The 27,509-nt window shown below is 45.1% G+C and overlaps 1 protein-coding gene across 1 annotated transcript; it reads left to right on the top strand.

Annotated features, from left to right (window-relative positions):
• Positions 1-219: 219 nt before the first annotated feature.
• ankrd24 (ankyrin repeat domain 24) lies at positions 220-27,007 on the top strand (the record flags this gene model as incomplete). Its single annotated transcript, XM_080770495.1, has 24 exons — positions 220-255; positions 3,751-3,881; positions 4,505-4,593; positions 5,394-5,458; positions 5,969-6,026; positions 6,333-6,403; positions 8,070-8,176; positions 8,533-8,711; positions 9,180-9,202; positions 10,395-10,570; positions 10,613-10,756; positions 10,799-10,942; positions 11,047-11,128; positions 11,621-11,734; positions 12,061-12,202; positions 12,425-12,564; positions 13,765-13,928; positions 15,978-16,738; positions 17,591-17,892; positions 19,720-19,941; positions 22,484-22,660; positions 24,030-24,203; positions 25,150-25,215; positions 25,489-27,007. The coding sequence occupies 24 exons, from the start codon at positions 220-222 to the stop codon at positions 25,549-25,551; spliced, it is 3,630 nt and encodes a 1,209-aa protein (XP_080626621.1). The 3' UTR covers positions 25,552-27,007.
• Positions 27,008-27,509: the final 502 nt, after the last annotated feature.

Raw genomic sequence — 27,509 nt, 5'->3', positions numbered from 1 at the left:
TTAAACTAGTGAACTGATTGGTAAACGGTTCTCTATCACATAATTCTGTATTGCTTGGCAATGACACCTGTTTGAGTAGGTAATACAGGTACCTAACTGTATGAGGCAGGCAGGCTACTGTAGGCTACGATGTATCTTATAAGTTTTGCTCTCATTTGTCTTAATATCTTTCTTGTCCCCCTGCAGAGTTCACCTGGAGCCAGAGTTTATGAGGCTACCATGAAAAGTCTGAAGGCAAAATTCAAAAAGACTGAGGTAAGAAACCCACCACACTGTGTGTGGATGTACAACTATATTTTATTATTATTATTATTATTACCCTTATTATTATTTTTATTATTATTATTATTATTCAATAAGCCATACAAGACTCACATTACAGACTTCTCCTTGACATAATATTAACGAGTACAAGACAGACAGTATTCAAGTCAGTGGCAGGTGGTCATTGGTCAGGAAGTTGTGTGTGTGTGTGTGTGTGTGTGTGTGTGTGTGTGTGTGTGTGTGTGTGTGTGTGTGTGTGTGTGTGTGTGTGTGTGTGTGTGTGTGTGTGTGCGCGGGCCGGGGGTCTCTGGGATTTGGTGTCTGAGAGCAGCAGCAGGAGAGTAAGACCTCCAGGCTCGCCAGACCTGTGGGTTGTAACCAGAACTCTCAGGTAGCCTTTAATTATTCACGTGCACAGTGCATACATACACACACACACACACACACACACACACACACACACACACACACACACACACACACACACACACACACACACACACACACAGGCACGCACACTCACACACACACACACACACACACACACACACACACACACACACACACACACACACACACACACACACACACACACACACACACACACACACACACACACACACACACACACCTGAATCCCTAGTGCCCTGCTGTTGTTGCTGTCCCAGGGGGAAGACTTTATAAGAATGAATGGTGTTCAGACAAAACAAATACAGTAGTGACTAGAGACAGTGAGTAATCATCTCTGTCATCTTCAGCTGAGAGGAGCAGTCAATTCAGTCCCTCTACAAGAGGAAAGACATAACAGCAGGGGGTAGAGTGTCTCCTCTCCACCACACTGCCTCAGCAGCACCACATTCACTTGTTTATGTAGTACAGACAGCAGCTCTTCCTCTGTGAGGAGTCTAATTCCTCTTGTAGAGGGACTGATCTGACTGCTCCCCTCAGCTGAATATGACAGAGATGATTACTCACTGTCTCTAGTCACTACTGTATTTGTTTTAATTAGAGATGGAGAGTAAGACAGACAGACAGACAGACAGACAGACAGACAGACAGACAGACAGACAGACAGACAGACAGACAGACAGACAGACAGACAGACAGACATCTTTGTAGAAAGGTATGTACTTGGTAGGTACAGGTAGATTAGGTGGGTGGGTGAGTGGATAATGTATTAATAGATAATACAGTATAGACACAAGCATAGATGCATGCTGCAGTTTTGTACATGCATACTCATTTAGGTCTCTTCATGTATATGTGTGTGTATGCTTTTTAAGAAGTCATAACCGTCCCATACCATGCAGGGCTTTACAAACAAAACAACTTCTGTACGGTATGGTTCCAGGGTGCCACGCCACGCTGTCCCCTCTGCTCTGCCCTGTCACTGTGTGTATGCTATGTTAGCCGAGCAGAGCCAGCTCGCTTTCTCCTCTTTATTTGCTGACTACTTTAGATCCTGCACAGGGCCTGGTCTCTGCTTCAGCTGCAGAGTCCAGACTCCATAACACTGCCAAGAGAGAGAAGGAGGGGTGTGTGTGGGGGGCTGGTACCGTACTGTACAGTACAGCTATCCTGTGACCCAAACGAATGGAGACAGCAGGACTGGATGGAAGAGAGAGAGAGAGAGAGAGAGAGAGAGAGAGAGAGAGAGAGAAGACAGTATTGGGTTAGAAAAAGGAGGACACAGGGAGGAGGTGGCGGAGCGTGAGAGTGTGACAGTAGACTTATGCCTCTGCTAGGAGCAGCAGCAACGAGCACAGGGAAGAGGGATGTTTTTTTAATGTTTTGAGCTGCAGGAGCACTGCGTATGCTATGGATGGAGAGGGACGATGTTGTGAGGACAGGCTAGTGTGTGTCTGTGCGTCTGTGCGTGCGTGCGTGTGTGCGTGCATGTGTCTGCGTGCGGGATGTGTGTGCATGTGAGTGCGGTCGTCAGTATTGAATGTCATGGTGGATGTTTACATGGTCATTTAGGTAGTCAAGTAAGTGTGATGCTGTTTGGACTATGAGGTGACGTACGCTTCCTAAAATGTAGCGGCGGTTCGGTTGTCCTTGTTGTATCCTTCCATATATTGTTTGTATCCGCTTGTGTGGTCACTCTGACCTCTGAGGATGAGGATGTACAGTGTGGTTAGGGATTATGGGTAATAGAGTTCTAGAACTGGTGGGATGTGTGTGCGTTTATTTGTTAATTAAATAGGCAGTTGTTGTGACACAGTGGAGGGTAAATACTGTGTGTGCGGTGGTGGTGGTATAGGGATAATGGTGTGTGTGTTTATTATTTGTACACTGTGTCTGTGTACTGTACTGTCAAAACATGTACCTCGGTATACACAGAGATGAGCGTGTATACTGCATGTTTTTGTACAAGTTAGGGGAAACAAGTTCTATTTCTGCCTATACATTATGTAAGTATAATCAATCAGGTGCTACTGCACTGCACACACAGTAATGTGTGTATTCCGTAACACACTTGTATAAGCGTGTCCGTGTATAGTTGGTACACACAGAGGTGTGTGTTAAGCCTTTTATTAGGATGGACCCTAAACAGCCAGTGTTGAATAGCCTGGTGAACAGTATCTGTGCCTGCTTCAGCCTGCTGCCTCTAACAGTAGGTATCTGCCCCCCTGGCCAGCATGATGTATGCCAATAAATATGTATTAGATATGTTATGCAGCTATCTTTCGTATGGGCTAGGGGCACCAGGATGAAAGTGGTTAATACAGTTTCTGTGTGCATGTGCATGCATATGTGAGTGCGAGCGTGCACATGTGTGGTTGTGTATTGTATTCATGCATGCATGCGTTTACGTTGGTGCGTGCGTGTTTCTGTTGGGCAGATAGGACATTTAACATACAGTATATCATTGCATTTGTCTTTAATGTCAGAATGTCTGTCATCTCAACCTAACAGTAAAAAAAGACATTTCCATCTTCTTCATTTATCCTCTTTGTTTAACTGAATTCTGTTGTTTTTCATGTGTCTTTTCTGCTCTTATTACTGAAACGTGGACAGCCACTGTGACTCTTTTTTTTTTTGGGTGGAAATGTCCAACACTGCTGCTTTTCAGGATTCAAAAACATAAAAAGTAGCACATGGACAAGCTCAAAACGAGTCGCTTCGTGCCACATTTCAAGCTTGCAGAACTGCTACTTTTGATGCTTTTGTGTGACACTGTAGTAGTATGATCAATTTGGGCATCATTAACTTATGGGGGGAAAACAAGTTAGAACATGGAGATAAGAGGTTTCCACCCGACAGAAACTATATGATATAAAATTACATGTCATCCTCGTCCTTCGATCGATCGATGGCTCCATGGCAGGAAAAAAAAAGAGAAAGGAAAGCCACTCATTGTTGTGTATGTTATGAGATACGGGGGGGTCTGGTATCACTGCACAGTAGGGAGGATAGGGGGGTACGGTATCACTGGACAGTAGGGAGGATAGGGTTGTGAACTTGTGACCTATTCCCCCCCAGAGTCAGGACTGGAGTAAGAGTGATGAGAGGCTCCTGCAGGCCGTGGAGCAGAATGAGCCGGACAAGGTCACAGCACTCATGGTGAAGAAGGGCCTCTGCCCCACCAAGCTGGACGCTGAGGGCAAGTCAGCGTGAGTTCATCACTTCACCGCTGCTGTCTCTGTGGAGTTCTCTCTCCCTAGTTGAACATTCTGTTGACAAAAGAGCCGTGTAGAGAGATGGGGAGGACCCCTGTTACTGAACAAACACTATAGCAATGATTACTATGAGATTTATTATAGGAAGATAGAGCCTTTGAACATAAAACATATCCCTTACGTCCACTGTTGTCCTACACGTTCTGTGATTTATTTTCCTTCTACATTCGTATTATTGTGATGTAACATCGTTAATTACAGGGATTACAGGGAACAGACTTTAGACTTTATAACTTTCGAAAGTTTAGCATTTAATAAAATGAAGAGTGAAAACGTGAAGTAAAATGACAGTGGAAATGATACAACACTTTAGGACAGCTGATTAAAACCCATTCTGGGCGGGAACCCCTTTTGGTGTTAGCATTATGCTATGCTTTAGCTATTGAAAAATAGCAGATCTACAAGCTCATAGTGCGCCACCGAGTGGCGCGCTACGAGCTTGTAGGTCTGCTATTTCTTTTAAATTGAAGAACGACTGACATAGACATTTTTAGAATCTGATCTTAGGTCAGAATGGGTTAATTAAAGGTGTGTCTTCTGGACCGTCCTGCCGTTAGGTTCCACCTGTGTGTGACCCGGGGTCGGCTGGACTGCCTGGAGGCCGTCATCTCTCATGGAGCAGACATCACCGTCAACGATGGCGCCGGTATGGAAGTTCATAGGTCCATTAGTACATTCTATAACCACTTGAGCCCTATGTACTTCTTCGTATGTTTCCCCCCTTCGTAGGAATCCACGCGTGAATTCATTAATTTTATTGAATAAATAAAACCGACTTACGGGGCAACGGTGCCATTCCAAAATCTATACGTAAGAGTTAATTGGTCCCTGGGAAGGGAGAAGAAATATAGTTAGCATCTATTCAAAAATAAACAATATGTATGAAATAGTAATTTTCAGTCTCTCAAGAATAGTCTCCACTGAATGATTGTTATTATCACACGTTATCACACATCAATCATATCATCAACATTAAAATGCTACAGTTATGCATTTCCCCCCTCAAACCACCCTGTTGATCATCAAAACGGTCATTCTGCTGTCTCATTAACCAAGTTTGTTATATACTTAAGCTATACATATTATTTATTAATATGTAATATTGCAATTATACAGTTACCCTTAAAACAAAGAAAACCGCTGAAAAAATATATCTTTTTAATGACTACGACCACAAATGTCCCTAGAAACTAGCTAGCCTAGCAACTGAGTTTGCTGCGCTCTGGGAGAACAGAGCAGCTGAATTCTTTGTTTTGATTAGGTGGTGAATGGTGCTGGTTTATCCCACGGCTAGAAGGCTGTTTCAACCAATCAGATTGCTTCCTCGAAACGACCTGTGGTATAATTTAAATCTAATGTATTGTATCTTTGCACTAATATTGACTGTCTTCCTGTTCCTCTTTGTCTTGTTCAATCTGGTTTGGGTTGGCTGTATACTGACTCCAGGCTTCAGCGCCCTTCACCTAGCAGCCAAAAACAGCCAGCCTGAGTGCTTGAAGAGGTTACTACAGGTAAAACAGAATGAAACAGAGAAACAGAGCCTGGACGAGTTCCAAAATATCATCTAAAAACTGGGGTTGGGATCCGGAACCGAAGGAACCGGATCCAACATTGAGGTACCGGAATCAGTTCTATCACATTTGGAACTGTTTTTCGGAACCGGTTTATCACACTGTCAGAGCTGGTATGTGGACTTCACTGCCTGCTATGCTATACAATTACAATACCAGTGGTTCTCAAACAAGGACCACCATGACTCTGAGAATGTACTGCACAAATTAAACCAAATGGTCCATTTGGTTCCATTTGTACACTCTCAGAGTCACAGTCCTGTAATTGTCCATTTGGAACCCCCTATGGGAGTTGTTAAAGCGAAGGAACCGGACCGTTAAACAGAGGAGGAAGAAGGAAGTGGAATCATTGAAAATCGTTAAAAATGAATTCAAGGCTGTCATGCATATTAGTGTATATTCTCTTTGTTTACTTACTGCTGCTTCAACTGCCTATTCCCTCCACAACAGGAGCGATTGCCTGTAGACAACGTAGACGGTATTGGCAGAACAGCGCTGCATCATGCAGGTAACTACATCTAACTCTACACAGCAGACACTATAGAGAGAGTTCCCCAAATTGACCTTCATCAAGTCATGGACCCTCATTTAAAATGATTACTGTGAGGACTCTGACATTAAACAATAAGTAAACAACAAATAAGAATGCCAATTGAGCAATAGTTAAATTAAGCTACTCACATCGATGGGGAGTGGGTGCTGCTGAAAAGAGAGGGGGTGTCCTCGTACAACAATATCACTATGGTAAATGTTCTGTTACTGACACACATACGTACAGTACATCTACAGTTTGTTCTCGCTGTGTGTCCTGCAGCGGTTAGCGGCTGCTTGTCCTCCACCGAGACTCTGTGGGATTTCAAAGCTGATCTGGATTTACAGGATGGGGTAAGCACAGGGAACTCATTGAACTAACAACATAATGATCTCTGTGTCCGTCCTTCCCAAACATAGACCCACGACCGCACGACTCAGTAAATATCAAGGTATTGTAAAAAATAAAAGATTTTCAAAAATGTCCCCCGAAAAATTTAACATTTTAAAATACATTTTCAATGTAAACATTTAAATTGGGCTTAAGTGGTTAATTCATAACTATTTTTTTGTAATTTTGGAGACACAGAATTTGTCTTTTGGTTCTCGTGGTGAAAACGTTTGGGAACCCTTGGCCTGGGTTATATTTGTGCTTTTACGCAATGATCTTCTCTCTGGTCTCTGCTAAAAACAATCTATCAATCATCTACAGCTCATTCAGAATGCAGTTGCTAAGAGATGAAATTAGAACTAAGAACGCTGAATACAATTCTCATTGCTGCACACACAGGCTTCCAAGTGAGTCATAGAATAGATTTTGGCCGTCGTCTTTAAATCTCTATGGTTTGCGGCCAAAATACTGCTCTGAGTTGCTTTGACACTGTGAAGCCTTTAGATGTGCCAGGTCGTCCAGGACTGGTCTACTAACTGCCCCCAGAGTACAGAACATGATGAGGCAGCATTTAGTTAGTTTGACACGCATAACTGAAACAAGGCTTTGAGGCTTGCACCACACTTGCACCAAATCCATGTCCTCCACTGCCTTCTTATTAGAATGACATTTCACCTCAGATCTGTTTCTTTATGATCCTTTAATAATTTCCCCGCAATTACTTCCAATGAAAACTTCCGCGTAGCGATAGTTCATTATAGGCACGGAAGGCAGGAAGCTTACGTGGCTCACTCTCCGCGGACCCCCATTCATTCGCTAAATAGTTAATTCATAACTCCAGTCAGTCTGACTCTCTACGTTTTTAAACAGCTTCTATTCACTGCTCATTCTACGTGCTTCGGTCGTACAGCTGTCTGTGTCAAATGTTCTCCACCTCCCCGGCCTCCCCCTGTTCCATATTTTTACTAGGATGATTATGTGGATTGTACTGATTGTAATGATACGTGGTAGTTTCATTATGTAATTGAAGGTTCAATGTTATGTTCATGTAATAACTGTATCTTATGCTTGCGCCGGTAATCTGTAATATCACATGAGAGCCACACCGCCAAACTGAATGCAATATTACATTAATCAATTTTGGGGCAGGAACCCCTTTTGGTGTTTCAAGCATTCTGTTATACTTTAGCTAGTGGCACGCTATGAACTTGTAGGTCTGCTATTTTTGAAAAATCGTAAAAATGCGGCACAAATCTTTGAATAGGTATATATATTCTTTTTTTATTTCAATGTCAGGCCTAAATGGGTTAAATGGTAAATGGTTAATCCTGAGCTGAAGTGTCAGGATGAACCAAAACAGCAAAAGTAGCAGATCTACAAGCTCAAAACGCATCGCTTCACACTTGTGGTTTGGTACTTTTGTGTGACACTGTAGTATGATCAAGTAGGCCAGGGCATTGATTCATGAGAAAACACAGTTAGAATATGCGGATAACAGTGAAAAGTTCTCTTTCAGTATCTCAGTGAGCTTCATGATATGTGGTGTGTGTAGATGAACGCTGATGTGTGTGTGTGTGTGTGTGTGTGTGTGTGTGTGTGTGTGTGTGTGTGTGTGTGTGTGTTCTTCAGGAAGGGGCCACCCCTCTGATCCTAGCAGCTCAGATGAGCAGAGTGGAGCTGTGTGACTTTCTGTTGAGTCGAGGGGCCAACGCCAACATACAGGACAGCCAGGGGAGGTAACAGCCCGCTCTCATAACAGTACTGTGGTACTATTTTCAACAACAAAAGGTTCCATGATGTCATTTAAATTGTATTGTGCAGAAAAAACATTGTGTATAGCTTGAGGAACCAAAGAAGAGTGTGCCACTTCTCCATTGAACTTCAATGGACGCAGCCACCATTTTCAATTACTCTGAATGGTGATCTTCTTCTTGATAGAGCATTCATTTCATTTCCATGGGTGTGAAACGGAAATAAATGAACACTAGCCTTTCTGGTGTGTACAAAGAAAACCGAGCCAACTCCCTATTTATCACCATACCTCAGTGTGTTGTACTTTAGCTTGTTAATGTTCTCTGTTCACCCGGCCCAGGTCCGCCCTGATGCTGGCCTGTGAGAGTGACAGTGCTGAGACAGCGGAGGCTCTAGTGAGGGGCGGGGCCAATTCACAGCTGATCGACGCCCTCGGACACAACGCCACCCACTATGGCGCGGCCACAGGCAACCAGCGGCTCACCTACCTGCTGCAGAACGGAACTCTTCCAGCTCCAGGTACGTGTTCATTCCCTCGCCTCTGTGGCCGTCCACTCACAATTTACTCAATAACTCAACACACACTCACTGACACACTGAAGGTGAACGGAGCTTTTTACCCAAACTCTCAAACCTTTCTCGTTGAAGCTGCTCTGAACCGGTTCTATAGTTATGTGTCTGCGCTCACCAAAGAAATGACTCTAGAGCGAGGAAGTAGATCAAGGGAACAACTGGGGATGATGATAGTGGAGTTGGAAAGAAAAGAGATAAACGACTTGTTCCTCTTAACTTGAAACAAAACCTTGGTTGATTTATGAAGGAGGGATGTGTGACGGTTGCTTTAGAAAGGAAGATGAGGGGAAGAGAAGTATCATTTGTATGACAGTGTACAGATAGCTCTCACGTGTCATTTTTATACCGTTTGTCACTGTATTTGTGTGTTCTGAACCAGTGTATTGTCTTCTGTCTCCCTCCATGCACACACAGCCCCTGAGATCACAGTGGATGAGGTAACAAAGCAAGCACACACACACACCACTGAATGTTCACACAACATATCAACCACAACATGCACCACTGCACCAGCAACACACATGGGCTGCAAGTTAACTATCCATTATTTTATCCGTGATTATTCTTGATTACTTTTTCAATTAATCAAATAATCGTGACATTTATTTATATTTTTGTAAATGTCTTTCGTTTTTTAAATAGCAATGAATCAGTGAGTTTTTATAAACATCTAAATCCATCAGTCTGAATATCCACTTAAGGCCTATTTAATACTTCAGCATTACTTTGACGGTGTTGCGCGGAAATACCGTAGTCAAAATAGTAGATGTATATTAAGATCTTATACTGTAGATCTGCTATTTTGTCATTCCCCCCCCCCCTCAAAGTCGATGATTTTTTAGTAAAAATCGACGATGGATTAAATTGATTAGTTAAGTGAACTGTTACGCCCCTACCACTGAACACATTTACCAGTATGAGCTGATGGTTCTGGCTTGCCGTTATGTTTTGCTTGTGCTCCATCACTGACCATGAGCTTGACCCCCTCCCTCCCTGTGACCCCTCCCTCACCGCTCACCAGCTGCCCCCCCCTGCTCCCCCGCAAGTGCAAGGGGGCTCGACCCCCCGCAAGAGGAAAGCACCCCCGCCCCCTCGCTCCCCTGTCCAGGTACCGTCAGAGGTTGTGTGTGTTGTTGAACAACACAGAACATGAGCGCTACTCACGCCTCTTTGTTTCTATGTCCTTTGTGTTGACAGCATGCAGCTTTTAGGCTTAACAGTTTTGTCATATGATTGATAACTCTTGTCAGCCAACACATTTTATACTGTAGCATAAAGACCCCCCTCTATTAGACTGTATATATATTTTAGCATTTTACTGCAGTTTAATGTTTTCCTACGCCAACCTGTAGACAATGATTCCCGAGACTATACTGTAGAACATTTTTGTCAAATAAGTGCATTTTGAGCAGTAAACATTTTAAGACAGCCTTAAATGACATTTGTTATAACAATGTCATGTTCCTTGAGGGTGTTCCAAGTGGACAACCACTTGGAGAACCACTGCCCCTGCAAATAACGGTGAAAAACAAGAAATGGAATTAGCTGGAGGGGGGTGCTTTTCATTAATAATGGACATATTGAAGGCTTCATGTGATTCTGTTCTTCCACCACCGGTCCATGATCCAGGGTTTACAACCTTCTCCAGGGCCCTGCACTGCTGCTTCACCGGCCCCGTCCCCCGAGCCCCCCGACCCCAGCCCCCCTCCTCCTCCGTCCCCAGAACCACCGTACCCTGCCCAGGTAAGCCCCCCGACCCCAGTCCCCCTCCTCCTCCATCCCCAGAACCACCGCACCCTGCCCAGGTAAGCCCCCCGACCCCAGTCCCCCTCCTCCTCCGTCCCCAGAACCACCGTACCCTGCTCAGGTAAGCCCCCCGACCCCAGCCCCCCTCCTCCTCCGTCCCCAGAACCACCGCACCCTGCCCAGGTAAGCCCCCCGACCCCAGTCCCCCTCCTCCTCCATCCCCAGAACCACCGCACCCTGCCCAGGTAAGCCCCCCGACCCCAGTCCCCCTCCTCCTCCATCCCCAGAACCACCGCACCCTGCCCAGGTAAGCCCCCCGACCCCAGTCCCCCTCCTCCTCCGTCCCCAGAACCACCGTACCCTGCCCAGGTAAGCCCCCCGACCCCAGTCCCCCTCCTCCTCCATCCCCAGAACCACCACACCCTGCCCAGGTAAGCCCCCCGACCCCAGCCCCCCTCCTCCTCCGTCCCCAGAACCACCGCACCCTGCCCAGGTAAGCCCCCCGACCCCAGTCCCCCTCCTCCTCCGTCCCCAGAACCACCACACCCTGCCCAGGTAAGCCCCCCGACCCCAGCCCCCCTCCTCCTCCGTCCCCAGAACCACCGCACCCTGCCCAGGTAAGTTGTGTGAGTGTCTGCACGTGGTTCTTTGTTTGTGACGCTTTATGTCCTATCCGTTTGTGCTTGCCTTGTCTTGGCCTGTCCCCAACTAAGAATCAAGAAACAGTCGAATCAAGCAAAAAAAATGTTTTGTTGGCAGTCAATTGGCAGATTGTCAGTCGAATCAAACTCCCTGATTGATCTGTTGAATCATCGACTCTTTTCTTACTATGAAGAGTGTCGCATTGCGACACATTGAGAGCTTGTAGATCTTCTATTTTTGCTATTTTAGAAAGAAATTGAAAGTATAAATTCTGCGTTCCCAGAACTCAGGTTATGCCATCTCCAGAGCACGTTTCTGTTTCTGTTACAGCAGAAAAGAGCCAATAATTGCTATGGCCCATGAAACGTATAGCGATGTACTGTATGTCACACTTTTGTATATAAATTGTGTGTGTGTGATGTGTGTGTGTGTGTGTGTGTGTGTGTGTGTGCACGCGTGTATTTGAGGTGGAGGATGAGGAGGTGTTTGAGGAGATTCGAAAGCTGCGTCTAGAGAAGGGCCACCTGCTTCAGAAGATCAAAGGTCTGGAGCAGCAGCAGAGCGCCACCTCAGCCCTGGAGGTATAACAACAAGTTAAATGGAAGATAGATTTCATGTGCAACCAAAATAATGTACTTATGTATCGAATAATTTCCATACATTCCAAACTAAAGACTAAAACTAGGGACATTTTCTCCATGATATTAGTTAATTTTGTAAACACACACAAAATACAGTTTCAGTTAGATTACAAAGTACATTTATTTCAGTTAACTACAATTTGTTTTTCTTTTCACTGCTAGTTTGAGTTATTTTATTTAATAATTTTGTGTGTGTGTGTGTGTGTGTGTGTGTGTGTGTGTGTGTGTGTGTGTGTGTGTGTGTGTGTGCGCGCGCACACGACCAGATGTCCCAGCTGAAGCAGAGTCTGGAGCTTTCGGAGGCAGAGAAGGAACGACTGCAAGCAGAACTAGAGAGCCTGAGATCAGAAGGTCACGGGGTGGGAGCCAGTGACATGGAGGACATGGATGAGATGCTAGAATTCCCAGGTGTGTGTGTGTGTGTGTGTGTGTGTGTGTGTGTGTGTGTGTGTGTGTGTGTGTGTGTGTGTGTGTGTGTGTGCGTGTGTGTGTGTGTGTGTGTGTGTGTGTGTGTGTGTGTGTGAGAGAGAGAGAGAGAGAGAAAGTTTCATGAATACTGTGCAGTGGATATGCTGCATGCAATGGAAGCTATTCTATTGGGTTGTTAATTCTATTAATACTCCCCTCCAGAGAAGCTGCTCTCCAGGCATTCGAAGGCCTCTCCTGCCCAGGATCAGGCCACCTCAAATGGGGACACAGACTCAGCGGAGCTACGCAGACAAATAGAAGCGCTTACTTCACAGAACTCTGAGTTAGCTCTCAAAGTGAAGGTGAGGTTGCAGAACGATACAATGGCACCAATTGCACACTATTGCAAAAACACAAGCACACAAGCACAAATCCTTCCCTTTAACGGAAGTGAATTGATAGGGAACGGATCCTTTAATCAGCTGATGTGAAACGTCTTCAAGGCCAGCTGAGCGGTGCCTGACTGGATCATTAATCATGACCACTTTAGTGGTGGAGGGAAACAGCAGTGCTGTGCTACTGAAGCAGTAGCATCCAAACAAGCATAAATGGAAGACTTGCAGCTGCATGTGTATATTTGCAGACATGCAGCAGCCATTGTTTCACTAACTGGGTCAAGGTTTCTGGAGGTACATACGTAGATTATTATAATTTTCTCCATGCTGTTAAATAAATGTTGCTGTTGTGGTTTATCATTTACAGCTGGAGTGGTGTAGTTAGTATAAACCACAAGACCAGAAGAGTCTCGATACACCACAATAGCTGTAGAGACAGGGACGAAATCGTGCTTAAATCTCAACCTCAACTAGTCGCTTGAAGAGTAAAAGCCAACCCTAAAGGCTAAGAACACAAGAAGAGCCTAAGAAGCCAAGATGGGCCTAACTAACAGAACAGATCACACAGCAATAGAAAAGGAGAAGAACACTGTGTGGAAATGTGGATGTGGGGGTGGGAGAAAGAGACCACATTCAGGGGGTTGTGGAGGCGTTCATCCAGGGAATACCTGGGTGTCAGGCACTGGCGCTGGAATGGGTTGCATTGAGATCTCCCCACTTTTCAGTCTGGTTACCCTTGTTGTGTGCACGAAGATGCTCTAGCTCTCACTGATTTGATTGATTGATTGAAAGATTTATTAACAGTTTGCAGAATTACAGTACATTTCAAGCACAAACTCAATACAAAGACTGTTAACTGTGAGTGGACGACCCAATTAAGCTTTACTCTTGTTTACAAGAGGGTCCACCTTGTTCAATTCATCAAAACATTTGGAGACGTACAAATAGACACTTCTATATAGTCAAAGAACAGAACAGGAATTCATCATAAAGGAGGTAAAAAGGGAAAAGAAACAAATGCTGAATGCTGTCTCTCTGCTGCTCCGTCCCGGATTGTTTGAATAGCCCTGTCACACTGAACGTGTTTGATACGTGTAGAATCTACACTGTAGATGCACATGTTACTGATTCAGTGTTCATTGTACTGTGTGGTGTGTTACTGTGTAGATGCTGGAGATGTTTGAGAAGGACGACACGGACATGCTGAGCTCCAGTCCAGACGTTGTCCCTACTGAGAGGTACGAGACCTTGAGGAAGGAGTACGAATCCCTGCAGGAGCGCTACGCCCAAGCCCAGGCCTCAGACGGGGCCTCCAGCTTGGCAGAAGACGGGTTAGTTTGTTTGTTTGTTTGTTTGTTTGTTTGTTTGTTTGTTTGTTTGTTCGTTCATTCATTCATTCATTCATTCATTCATTCATTCATTCATTCATTCATTCAGTCAGTCAGTCAGTCAGTCAGTCAGTCAGTGTGTAGTTCAGACCATCAAACATCCTCAGAATTCATAATGTTTGTACTCGTGGACTTAATTTTGCCGTTCAGGAGTTCAGCAAATTACCTGAAAATATTGGTTTATACAGTAGTGAAAATATATATTCATTATTCAGATGTGTAATAGTTAGTTTTCATTTTATATAGGAATAGAAAACACTGATCCATTGTCTATTGTTGATCGTTTTATCTTTTGGATGAAATCTGGATTTCCTCCAACAATCTAGATGTGGAGAGTTGTTGGTACTGTACCTACAGTAACTGCATCTAGATGTGGAGAGTTGTTGGTGCTGTACCTACAGTAACTGCATCTAGATGTGGAGAGTTGTTGGTACTGTACCTACAGTAACTGCATCTCAATGCCTTCCAGATATGGAAGCAGTGCTCCTTTAATTAGCCTTTCTGGGGTTTTAGACTTCCTGGATGATGAGCATATGAGTATAATAATAGACATGATGATGTGTCTCCATCTTGGGTTCCAATCATATAGCTTTTGTTTTTAATATATATATATATATTTTTTCAAATATCTTAATTAAGAAATGTTGAAAGGCAAATCAGAGCAGTCAGACATTCCCCTTGTCCTACCTCCTTGAAATTAAACAGTCACAGCTCACAACGTGTCGATGTAGATCAGCATTTTTTTATAAAATAAAGAAGTGTAGGCAAGGCATACGGGGTACAAGACCGGGTCCAAATACTCTGTCTGTGTCTCATAGGAGAGCTGTGGGCAGTTCAGAAACCTGTCCACCAGTGACGTCATCGTCAGGCAGAATGTTTTTTAAACAGGATTTCTTTACAAAAATGCAACTTTTCAGGACTAGAAAGCCTGCAGTTTCTATTAGCTTGTATTCCATATCGATGATGTCACTGGTGGACAGGTTTCTGAACTGCCCCACAGCACTCCTATGAGACACAGACTGAGAAGAAAATCATGCTAAAATTGTGCAATTTTAGCATGATTATTAGTGAGGACCTATTATATGAAGATAGGTTGAAAAGTGGTGAAGTGGTCCTTTAAGCCACATACAGTATCTACAGAAGGAGGGACTGAACATTTCCATCCTAGCAATATTCTGCGTCTTGCTATAAGTGTGACAATTAACCACGACTGTAGTGTAGACCAAAAATGCACCAAAACATGAGTGTTATTAGCTGGTGAGAGGGCACATCTTTGTTTTTAAATGTAATAACATCTCTAAGAATGCCCTACAAGACGAGGGCTCCAGATGAACAGGAAAAAACATCTGACAACATGTCCAAGACTGTAGTAGACCAAAGATGCACCAAAACATGACTGTTATTATTAGCTGGTGAGAGGGCACATACCAGTATTTTTTTTTAAATGTAATAACATCTCTAAGAATGCTACATATTTATTTGATTCACATTAACAACAGCTGGCTGACAGCTTCATCGGCAGCTGTGGGAGCTTCACTCTCAGAGAGTGTAAATTCTGTCCCAGATCTGTGTTGAAAAGATCAAATAGCATAAGAGAGGATGATAGTCTGCATAAATCATGATTTATCTTGATCCATTTTTAGCCCTGCTAAAGGAAGGCAATATCAGTCAGTCGACCTTCTAGGCATCTGTCCATCCGTCCACCACTTTGGTCCCAAACGATATACAGTATCTCCAAACATTCAGAGTGTATTGTCATGGAATTTGTTGTGGTCTTTCATCCTCCCTGGAGGATGAAACCTTCCAATTATGATGACGCTATGGTCTCCCTTTCCTCTTGCGCCACCATTAGGCCACTTTCATATCAGATACATGTATGGCACAGGAATTTGATCTCACTCACTGTAGGTGTGAGACATTAATTCAATATCCATCGGAGAGAAGAGAGGTTTTCTTCACTCCTGAATGTCTCCCAAATGTGCTGCTTCGCAGGAGCGACACAAAGTCTCAAGGGGGAGGCGTGGAGGGAGAGGTTCTGAAGGAGAAGTTGCGCAGCTTAGAGGAGCAGCTGGCCTCCTCCCAGTCTGAGCTGGAGGAACTGAAGGAGAACATGCGCCTGGGGGTCCTCTCCGTGGAGCTATCCGGGGAGGAGGAGGAGGGGGAGGGGGACGGGGACGGGGCACGGCAGCAGCTGAGGGCCAGGGTGAGGCAGTTGGAGGTGGAGCTAGCCAAGAGGCAGGGCGACAGTGACACAGTCAAACAGCTGACAGCCAAAGTGGAGGAACTCCAAGCCGCCCTGCAGGCTGAGAAGGAGACGTCAAAGCAGCGAGGACAGAAGACTGACATCGGAGGAGGAGGAGGAGACGACGAGGGAGAGACAGTGGAGCGCCTCAGGGAGAAGGTGGCCGAGTTGGAGGGAGCTCTGGCGGAGAGCCGGACACATGGGAGGACGGATGGAGGAGGAGGAGGAGGAGGAGGGGGAGCAGTGGAAGGAGAGCTGGTGCGCCGACTCCAGGGCCGCGTGGGGGAGCTGGAGGCGGAGCTGAGGAGGTGCGTGCCGCGCTCGGAGCTGGAGGAGGTGCAGGTCAGCCTGGGGCTGCAGTGCGAGCAGCTGGCGAGGGAGAGGGCGGAGGCGTCGCTCCGGCTCAACCAGGCCCTGCTGGAGCTGGAGAGGCTCAGGCCTCCGCTGCACGACGACGAGGAGGAGGACGAGGAAGAGCGCTCCGATGGTTCGGAGCGCTCCGTCACGTCAGGTGAGTGAATTCATACGACGCTGCGTGGCGGTTCAGAATGTACAGTCGTTCTGTTGTTTGTTAGATAACGTTGCTGTCAGGCAGAAACCTCTCATCTCGCAAAAGGGCCTTTCTGTGTGGAGTTTGCATGTTCTCCCTTCGTGTGCCCTAGGGTAGGTACCCTCACAAAAAACATGCAGCAATTCTGGTCCGAGGCGCCGGATGGAAGGGAAAGGAACTGGTTGGAATAACGTGTTCCTTCCACCAGGGTTCTTGAACCAGCTAAGGAATAACTGTGTGGTTGAAATGCGTAACGCTTTGGTGCCTGAAATATCACTAATACGTTTTTATGAGAGTTTTTATGAGAGTGTGTGTGTGTGTGTGTGTGTGTGTGTGTGTGTGTGTGTGTGTGTGTGTGTGTGTGTGTGTGTGTGTGTGTGTGTGGTGTGTGTGTGCGCGCGCGCGTGTGTCCAGAGCTTACCTCACTAACCAATGTGAGTTTGTAGAACTGCTATTTTCAAAAGATTTGTATACATTTGAAACGTGTGAAATAAGACATTCTGTATTATGAGTAGTTTCTACTTTTCTTGGTACTTCATGTAGGCTACATTTTGATAGCCTGGCTTGGCCATACTAATGGCATACTAATCACACTGCGTAATCCGCCACGGGATCTTTTTTTTTTTTGCACTGGCAGATTCGTGTCTGGCCACTGTAAGGCTAACATTATGATACCAATTGTATTCTTACTCAAGTCAATTTTGAATTCCAGACTTTTACTTGAGTATTTCTACATTGCAGTATTCATACTTCGTATACTTTTCCCACCACTGGCGGTATATAAGCGACGTTATTTCTCTCTGGTCCAATCAGAGCGCGGCTCCAGCCGCACCGTGACGTCCATGAGGGAGGAGCTGGAGGTGGCGCGGCAGGAGGCGGCCCAGGCGCTGGACTGCCTGTGCGCCGAGCGGGAGGGCCGTGCGCAGGACGCCATGGAGCTGAGCGACGCCGTGCCGCTGTCCAAACACAAGGAGGCGCTGTCGGCCGTCTCGGAGCAGCTGGCGCAGGCGCTGCAGCAGCTCCAGGAGGAGAGGGGCTCGTCGCGGGGCCTGGCGCAGGAGCAGCTCCACACACTGCAGGACTCTGTGTCCAGGGAGGAGCACCGCAGAGCCACGGTCAGCCTGGATACATTCATTAACCCAATTTGACCTGAGAAGAGTTTTCTGAAAAAGCTATGTTTCTATGTCAGTCGTCAGTCATTTTTCTAAAATAGCTCGAAGCGCGCCACTTGGAGCTTGAGCTTGTAGATCTGCTAAAGCGTAACATAATGCTAACACCAAGTTCCACTCATGTAGCACAGGGATTCTCAATCTTTTAACCCCCCAAAATAATCATATTTGAACTGGGAACCCCTAAAAATAATCATATTTGAACTAATATATATTTGATACTAAATATTGTTTAAAAGAAAAAGCTCACAATGCCTCGCAGCTATTTTCACAATTTCTGTCTCTCTTCTTTTTTTCCCCCAATGTTGACAGTTTTTATAGTAGGCTACGGAGCCCCTGAGTGGCCATGGTGAAAAAAAGAAAATGATCTCGTCCGGACAAGATAACATCTTGTCCGGACGGACGAGATATTATCTTAGGCCATAGTAAGAAAAATAAATTATCTCGTCTGTGGACTTCTTTTTGAGATATTAACCCTAGAACACTAAACATCTTTTTTTTGTCACACCATCACTAAACTATACAATGTAAAATATTCCATAAAAATATTTCAGTACAGCAAGTACAGCAATACATGGCATTATTATTTCATCATGACTTTTCACACAAAAAAAGTAAAAAGTAAAAACATTGATATTATGGGTGGCCTATCAATCATAATTGGTGAAAAATGTGGGTATTATCTTCTCCTTTGGTCCACCCATTCCTGGGACATGTGAGAATTGTCCAGTGGAAAAAAAACCTATTCTGCTCTATCAGTCTATCACTAAACACGGGTGAAATTCTCCCAAATACCTGGTTATTAGTGTAGCACACTAACCAGTGAGTTTTGATTGATTGATTGGAAGATGTATTAACAGATTGGAGAATTACAGTACATTTCAAGCACAACTCAATACAAAACTGTTAACTATCTAAATAATAATTCAGCAAATGTCTGAATGTCTGTCTGAATGTCTGTCTGAATGTCACTGACAGCGCATTATCTCATCATTAACTGCACGAATCACTCCCACTTTTCACACAGGCATGGACCATCATTATATGGAGGACGTAACGGAGCCCTTTTTCCCAATTGACACATTAATGATTAATAATGAATTTATTAGTGAATTAATCTCGCACCTCCGTCCCATAGCACACCTGCATCACAGGCCACCGTTATCACCGTTACCCCACTGGCATGCTTCCTCTATAGCTACCGCTGCAACACAACAAAATGTGCCTATACAATTTGGCGCCGCGTGTGTGTGTGTGTCTCCTAATACACAGCACAGCCGTTGTCGTCTATCTCCGACCGAGCCACACTATTACCACACATCTCTCCATGCAAAACAAAATCTGCACGCTCCCAGAATGAACCTAGCCTACTTTTTACCGCCTCAACTGTCATATTTCACTGTTCAAATATTGTTTTTACATCACAATAAATCTACAATAAGCAACAATATAGCTGACTGTCAAACATCATTGTCCAATGTTTTCATGTCATGGACCACTAATATTCTATATATATATATATATATATATATATATATATATATATATATATATACTATATATATATTTGCTGTTCATATATTCAGAACGGGTAAGGACTAGTGTGGACAACACAATAAATCATCGCATGTCTTAATGACTGTTGGTAGGGCGTTCCACATTTTGGTGGCATAGCAGCGACATAAGTTAGTCCCTTGTTTGTGCCGAACGTGGGTTGCACATGGTTTGTGAGTCATCCTCGGGCTTGTCCCTATCCGTCAGGAGGAGCAGCAGCGCTCCCTGGAGGCCAGCGAGAGCAGAGCGGCGGCGGCGCAGGACGCTCTGAGCGAGAAGGAGATGGAGCTGAGGGAGCTGAAGTCCCACAAGGCGGCCGAGCAGGGCCTGATCTCCAAGGAGGACCACGAGACACAGAGGCTGTCGCTGCAGGCCGACATCAACGCCCTCACCGCCCGCTACAACGACCTGACGCGCAAACACGAGAAGACGTGCACCGAGGTGGGTGTACTGTGGCCAGGAGGAGTGCATATGGTGGTTAATGTGGACACTGTAATGTGGAAATACTCTGTTACAAGTAAATGTCCGGAATTCAACATTCCAGATGCTGCCCATCTGCTGATTGCTGGATGTCAATCACCAGAGCTTCCAGTGATTGGTCGGGGCTACCTACAGTATTTAACCACTTAAACCTCAGCAGCCAGGGAAAGCTTTCACAGAAAAAAGCCAATCTACAAGCGTTGCATTGCGTTGTCAGCTTGTAGATTTCAGCAAAGATATTTAATTTAGAGCAAACGTCACTAGTGCCCTGAGGGACTCCGGTTGAAGGGGTTAACAGTGCATACATACCTGTGGTCCCCACAGCAGCAACACTTGTTGTAATGCTGCCGCTGGCATGCTTGCCACACTCATATGTTTTGTTTGTATCACTTGCCATTTGTATCGGCCTTTCACATACATATATAAAGCATATAACCCCAAAATCCAACATATTTTGAGCACCAGATCAATCCCTGGTGCTCACTGCTTCAGTCAGGTCAGCCTTACCTCTGGCTGACCTGGTGGTCAGAGGCTCCTGGATACTGGTCAGTATCATACGTTTGAGAACCACAAGCCTCATCACACTGCAGGGTTGGGGGGGGGGGCCTGGGCATTGTGGCCCCATTGTCCCGGTCCGTAATCCATCCGTGTGCGTGTGTGTGTGCAGTGCACGCGTGCCTGTTTCTGTGGGTATTTCATTTTCTATTATCCCTGCCCATCGTTATGGCTCTCAAAGAGGGCCACGGTTCACTGAGGCCCTCTTTACCTCTCTCTCCATTATTCATGTGTGTATTACTTTCTCTAACTCTTCTCTTCTATAGACGTCCTCTCTATGTCTGCTCACTGAGGCGTTTACAATGCTGCATGTCCCTTGTCAACAGGTTCCTATCAATACATGTTCTGATCCCTGTGTGATGGAATTGTGTGATAACGTCACAATCAAGCTCTCTTTGTCCTCAATGCTCACATGGCATTTATTTCTTAAGCAAGTTGCGTTGTTTTCAGATTTTTGGGAGGGAAAATAGTCGACCTACAAAGCTCACAACATGTGCCTTTTGAGCTGGTAGATCTGCTATTTTTAGCAATTTATGAACAAATTGACATGCCAAATATAGGGACGCCAGGGTGAAAATGGTTCATGTTGGCAGCACTGGCTTCGGCACACCTCCATGCTTGAGATGCTCACTCTTGACAAAGCTTTCCACATTTGTACCCTGTGCTATTTCTATATCTCTGTTAGTTGGAAACCTACGTTTCAGGATTCAAATTCAAAAGTAACAAAAGTAGTAAATTGACAAGTGCGATGCTTTTGTGTGACGCTGTAGTGTAGAGCATTCATTTACGGAGAAAAACCTACAAAAAGTTAGAATATGGAGATAAGAGGTTTCTGCCCGACAGCAACGATATTTTCAGTCCAAAAGCGGGATAATTCTCCCACCACCGTTTGCACTATTCCAGGTTAGGGATGGGACGATGTGATATGCGAACAATGATATTATTGCGATAATCAAAATATGCTTAAAACTTTTATTGTTAACCACTTGAACCCTCAGCATCCCTATTCTGGGGGGATGTTCGTCAACGTGTTGTGAGCTTGTAGATCTGCTATTTTTGGCAAATCAATTTGTGTAGAGTGAAATGAGAGCGTACCAAATGCACAATTCTTTACAAGTCTGTTTGATCAATTACAGGTGGTTTAAGACAAGTGGTACTGAATTTGCAGCTCAACTAAAGCCAATTCATCCCAGTAGGAGTGCATGTGTTTGGTCCGACGGAGCATTGGTCCGATCGACAACCTACCTCAAACCCTCACCCTAACCCTAACCTCCCCCGGGGCAGCACACCTAAACCTAACCCCAACCCTCTCCCGACCCCCAGCGCAGACCCTCACCCTAACCCTAACCTCCCCCGGGGCAGCACACCTAAACCTAACCCCAACCCTCTCCTGACCCCCAGCGCAGACCCTCACCCTAACCCTAACCTCCCCCGGGGCAGCACACCTAAACCTAACCCCAACCCTCTCCCGACCCCCAGCGCAGACCCTCACCCTAACCCTAACCTCCCCCGGGGCAGCACACCTAAACCTAACCCCAACCCTCTCCCGACCCCCAGCGCAGACCCTCACCCTAACCCTAACCTCCCCCGAGGCAGCACACCTAACCCCAACCCTCTCCCGACCCCCAGCGCAGACCCTCACCCTAACCCTAACCTCCCCCGAGGCAGCACACCTAAACCTAACCCCAACCCTCTCCCGACCCCCAGCGCAGACCCTCACCCTAACCCTAACCTCCCCCGAGGCAGCACACCTAAACCTAAACCCAACCCTCTCCCGACCCCCAGCGCACCTCGGACCAATGCGCGTCGGATAATTGCTCCGTCGGATCATAGTATGCCTTCCCCCAGTAGTGTATGACGGAGGACAATTTGCACAACAAATTAAGAGCATTGTGAGCGGTGAACGATAAACAGCGCTAACCGTCCCAGTACATCCCTACACATCCAGGTGTTCCAGGTGCAGAGGGAGGCTCTGTTCAACAAGAGCGAGCGGCAGGTGGCCGAGTCCCAGCTGGCCACCGTGCAGCAGCAGATGGCCCAGCTGCAGGCCCAGTCCAGCCACGTCCAGGAGCTTCACAACGACATCCAGGACTCCCAGGGGCTCGTCAAGGAGAAGGACCGCAAGGTGAGGGAAGGGAGCAGTGGTGGACTTCACCCATTTAGGCCTGACGTCGAAATAAATAAAAAATCTTCTAAATTCTGACAGTTTTCTGAAATACCTATGTTTCTAGGCCTTTATCACTCAATATTTCATGTGAAGGACTCCAGGTTCTGGGAGGTTCCAGGGACCTCCCAGAAGCAAAGATTTGAGTTAAAATCGGTTGCTCTGAAAGAATATTCCAAGGTTTGCGCCACATTTTTCAAAAATAGCAGACCTACAAGCTCGGAGTGCGCCGCTCGGTGGAGCGCTATGAGCTTGTAGATCTGCTATTTTCAATAGCTAAATTCAATAGCTAAATTATAAATAATAATGTTTAAAACACCAAAAGGGGTTCCCGCCCAAAATGGGTTAAAGTACATTCAAACCCAGCCGAGCAGTGGCTCCCAAACTGAGGGAACAGTTTGAGGTCCCCAAATGATTTTTGCATTTCTTTATTGGAGCAAACAAAGAGGTAGGAGCGCACACCAATAGTGGGGAGCTGCTGACCACTGGAGATAAACTTGAACAAAGGAAGGAGAGATCACACAGCTCGTAGTCATGATGCAAAAAACGTTTTTATTTTAAAGATAGCCAATGTTTCGGCAACAAAATGCTTATGAACTCATGAAGTATTTGTATTTATTTATTTATTGACCTTTATTTAATCAGGGGAGACCATTGAGGGCATGCTCTCTTTTGCAAGGACGCCCTGAGTACAACATGATCACACGTGAAGTCCACATGCCAGCTCTGACCGTGTGATAAAACTGCTTCCATGAACTGTCCCAAATTTGATGGAACCGGTTCCGGTTCCTCAATGTTGAATCCAGTTCCTTTGATTCCTCCGGTTCCCGATCCCAATTAACCCTAATCATGAACTAATCAGAAATGCCAAAAAACTTTAGTTTCAAACCCTCCAGCAGTTGCTATTCATTTGCATGTCCATTTGCTCCAGTTCTGATGACGACACGACACGCGGTTTACAGATCTTCTGCCCCATAAGGACAATGCGAGACCTCTCAGGTCCTCTGACAAAGGCCTTCTAAACATTCCTGGGACCAAGCTAATAAAGACAAAGGGTGGCCAGGTCTTTGCAGTAGTTGCTCCTACACTATGGAATGCCCTACCTTTTTCCTTTAAAAAATGCTGAGTCAGTCGACATTTTTAAGAGCAGGTTAAAAAAAAAAGTTTCGTAAACATTTTCCCCATGTTGTTATCTGACCCTCTTGTTTATGTTTTGTTTTAATCCAGTTGTACTGTATTTTTTTGCATTATTACACTATTTTGTCTTGTTTGTTTTTTTACTTCGAAAGGTGTTTTATAAATAACATTACTTTCCTCTGTCTCCCTGCAGATAACAGAGCTTTCTAAGGAGATCTTTCGCCTGAAGGAGGCTCTGGGGGCTCTGTCTCCTCCCCTTGGCATCATCTCCTCTTCCACCACGACCTCCTCTCCCATGCACGTCAATAACCCTGGCCCTCAGATGGCCCTGCAGAACAGGGTGGCTGTACTGACACAGCAGCTCCAGGTGAGGGCAGCACTGAGTCGACACGACTGATTTCAGTCTCTTTTATTAAGTGCAACCACTTCAAGGATCAGCAATGTCTGTCTGTCCGTCACTCCCTATGTATGTATATTTAGGGTACCAACAGGTGCCCACGGGCGGGACTTGACAAAGGGTGAATTGGCAAAAACATGTCATGTTATTTTCTTTCTTTCGAAAATGAAGGTTTCCGATACTGTTAACTCCATTGATCCAACATGAAAAGCAACCGAACGACTCATTGAAACATACAACTTAACACGGCAGCCCTTTGGCTGTGTTGTCCATGAGTGTTGTCTGGTGTCCTAGCAAGATGTGAGCATGTGGATGAATGGTACTTTACATAGACTGTGCATTAATATTCACCAATGCACACACAGATGTCATACACCGATGGCGGAGCAAACCATGCAAGGCACAAGCTGCAGCAATTAGAGGTTCTGAGCACCGGGGATTCCTGTGGTGTGCCTGTGCTCTGACGTCACTCACTTTACCCCTCTGCTTTTTAAACTCAGCTTTTGCAGCTTCCACTTTTCAAATCCGTCATTACTCACTCCGTCCGCCTAAAAAGTATATTTCTGTTCAGAAGTGTAAATATTGTAACCTCGACACAGCATAACATACATAAAGCAACATTTAAATGCTTTTTTCCATGCACCATGCAGTTTGCATTGCAACATCAGTAACTATAATTCCCATCATGTATTTGACAATATCGTCAAAGTCGTACGATTTGTCACACACGTTACCACAGTGAAATTTGTTCTCCGCATTTGACCCATCTCTTTGAGCGGTGAGCCGCACCGTGCTCAAGAATCATTTGATCAGTTGGTTCCCATCATGCATCAGTAACTACAGGTCCCATCATGCATCAGTAACTACAGGTCCCATCATGCATCAGTAACTACAGGTCCCATCATGTATTTGACAGGACTGGGAACGAAAACACAGGCAGGTGGTGACGGTATACCGCTCTCATCTACTGGCAGCTGTGCAGGTCAGTCCAAGAAATTACTGATGAAGCTATGTGACTGTCTGTCTACACACATAGATATTTAGATACCATATAGCATGTCATACTGTAATAGCATTGGAGAGGTAAATTGTTGTCAGGAAATTATTGCTGAGGATATAAATACCTGTAAGAAAATGTTTGTGTGTCTGCATAATGAACAAACACATGTATACTGTGCGTGGAGTGCATGGTAATGCATACAGTACATACATGTACATGTACTTGTGTGAGTAATGTGCATGTGTTCTCCTGCAGGGTCGTATGGATGATGAGGTGCAGGGCTTGCTGCTTCAGATCCTGCAGATGACTCATAAGTAGTAGAAGGGTCATTGACACCCCCCTCCGCATACACACACACACACACACACACACACACACACACACACACACACACACTCTGTACCATGCTTCCTACCCCAGTGGTTCCCAAACATTTTAGTTAAAGACCCAAAAGAGAAATTTTATGTGTCCCTGGGACTCAAACTAGTACAAATAGCTGATGTATGAGCTCACAATGTTCTGTGATGTGACGCGTTGTGAGCCTGTTGATCTGCCATTTTTACTACTTCTCAAAAAGAAAAAACTAAATATACAATGTTCACATTTAATTTATTTATTTTGTAATCTTTTGAAATAATAAAAATGTAGATGCCTGAAGAAGGTCTATGTGACCCAAACATTGCTAAACAAAAGTGTTCCTATAGACGCCTTAACAGATGACGTCACACTGATAAACAACAGCATGCGCGCGCATACCGGCAGCACAAGAACCCTGCCTCTCATAAGATGCAGTTCTAACGGCACTCGCGTGTAAAAAATGCACCATCAAACTTTCAGATGCTGTTTTTCTCCCAGTGTGGAGGAAGAATGATTAGGATTTGTATTGTGATCTCCCGCCCTTGAAATATATAATCCTTGGTTTCTGTTTCTGAACAATAATAGCAATTATGGTCCTCAAAACCACACGTCCAGTCGCTGTCATAAGAACGGGAGGTGCGCTCATGATGGAGCCTGTTTGTGCACGGCTGCAAGTGCACCTGCAGCACATCAAGTATAATTTATGCTTCGTCCCGGGATGGTGTCATGCACGCAGACCTCTACGCTCACAACAGTCGCATCCGCGATGCGATGTGAGCTTGTATATCAGCTGTTCTCTGCGTGCAACACTGTTGCACTTTGAGGTATAAATGTCTCCTAGGGTGCACCTCACTAGTCAACACACAAGAGGAGGTTGAATGAATTGAATCCAGCGCTCCCCAAAACAACAGGTTTGGAGATCTGTTGGGAATTGTTTACATGAAACAGTCACCCGTGCGCCCAGTCCCAATGTTGGTTTTTCCCAATTTTGTTTTATTATCCAAAATAAATCTAAATTGCATAAAAATAGGGGATATTTACTTGTGAGTTGTGAGCCATAACAATGGGTCTGGAATGATTTGGAAACCACGGACTGTCCTACCCTGCCTCTTGCCCTTCTTCTGAACCAATATTATCTACGTATATGCAAACACTGACACAACTGAACACAAGCAATGTGTGTGTTCACGAGTAGCTGCATGAATACAGAACAGAACACTATACAGCCTACCAACTGGACTGAAGCAATACGACTAAGCAATGGACTAATGGAGTGCCTTCAGGGCTGAGCGATAGAGTATGATGATGTATGGTGGTGGTAGCTGGTTGGCATTTAGAAGAGTGAATCAGGTGTATTAATTGTGTGATGAGCCTATTGTTTTTGTATGATATTCTTATAATAAAGCTGAAAAAACCATACTGCCTTTTCTACCTTCGTGCAGTGTCCCCTCTGAAAGGATCACGCTGGCCTCTCCTCTGGAAGTGCAAAACATGACATGTGGTGGAATATTTATTTAATACACAAGGAGGGCCATGTTTTTTTTATATAACTTTTTTTCATTTATTTTATTGAATTTTTGTATTGTACACTTATCAGTACACCACAACCAAGGACCGGTGTTTTCATTGAATCTATCATGATTCAAATGGAGTTTGAAGTTAAAATGGAATTGTATTGGAAGGGTTGTCTGGGGTGGAGGGGGGGGGGGCTCACAAAAGCCTGAGTTCATTATAAATGGCCCCAAACATGTTAGAAAGTGAAATATCCCTTTATGTGCAGCCTCTCCCTTGCGCAATAACATCTTTTTATCAGGTGATTCGCCCAGGTTGGCATGGTTTTGAGGTTGGGTTTAGGCATACAGTAGTTCATGTGAATGTAGTAGGGTTAGGGATAGGCATATAACCACACCCAACTGGGC

The sequence above is a fragment of the Protomyctophum bolini genome (assembly GCF_963924005.1).
Source record: "Protomyctophum bolini genome assembly, chromosome: 8".
NCBI lineage: Eukaryota > Metazoa > Chordata > Actinopteri > Myctophiformes > Myctophidae > Protomyctophum > Protomyctophum bolini.
Note: the sequence above shows the minus strand (reverse complement) of the source record. Positions and strands in the feature narration are given on the sequence as shown.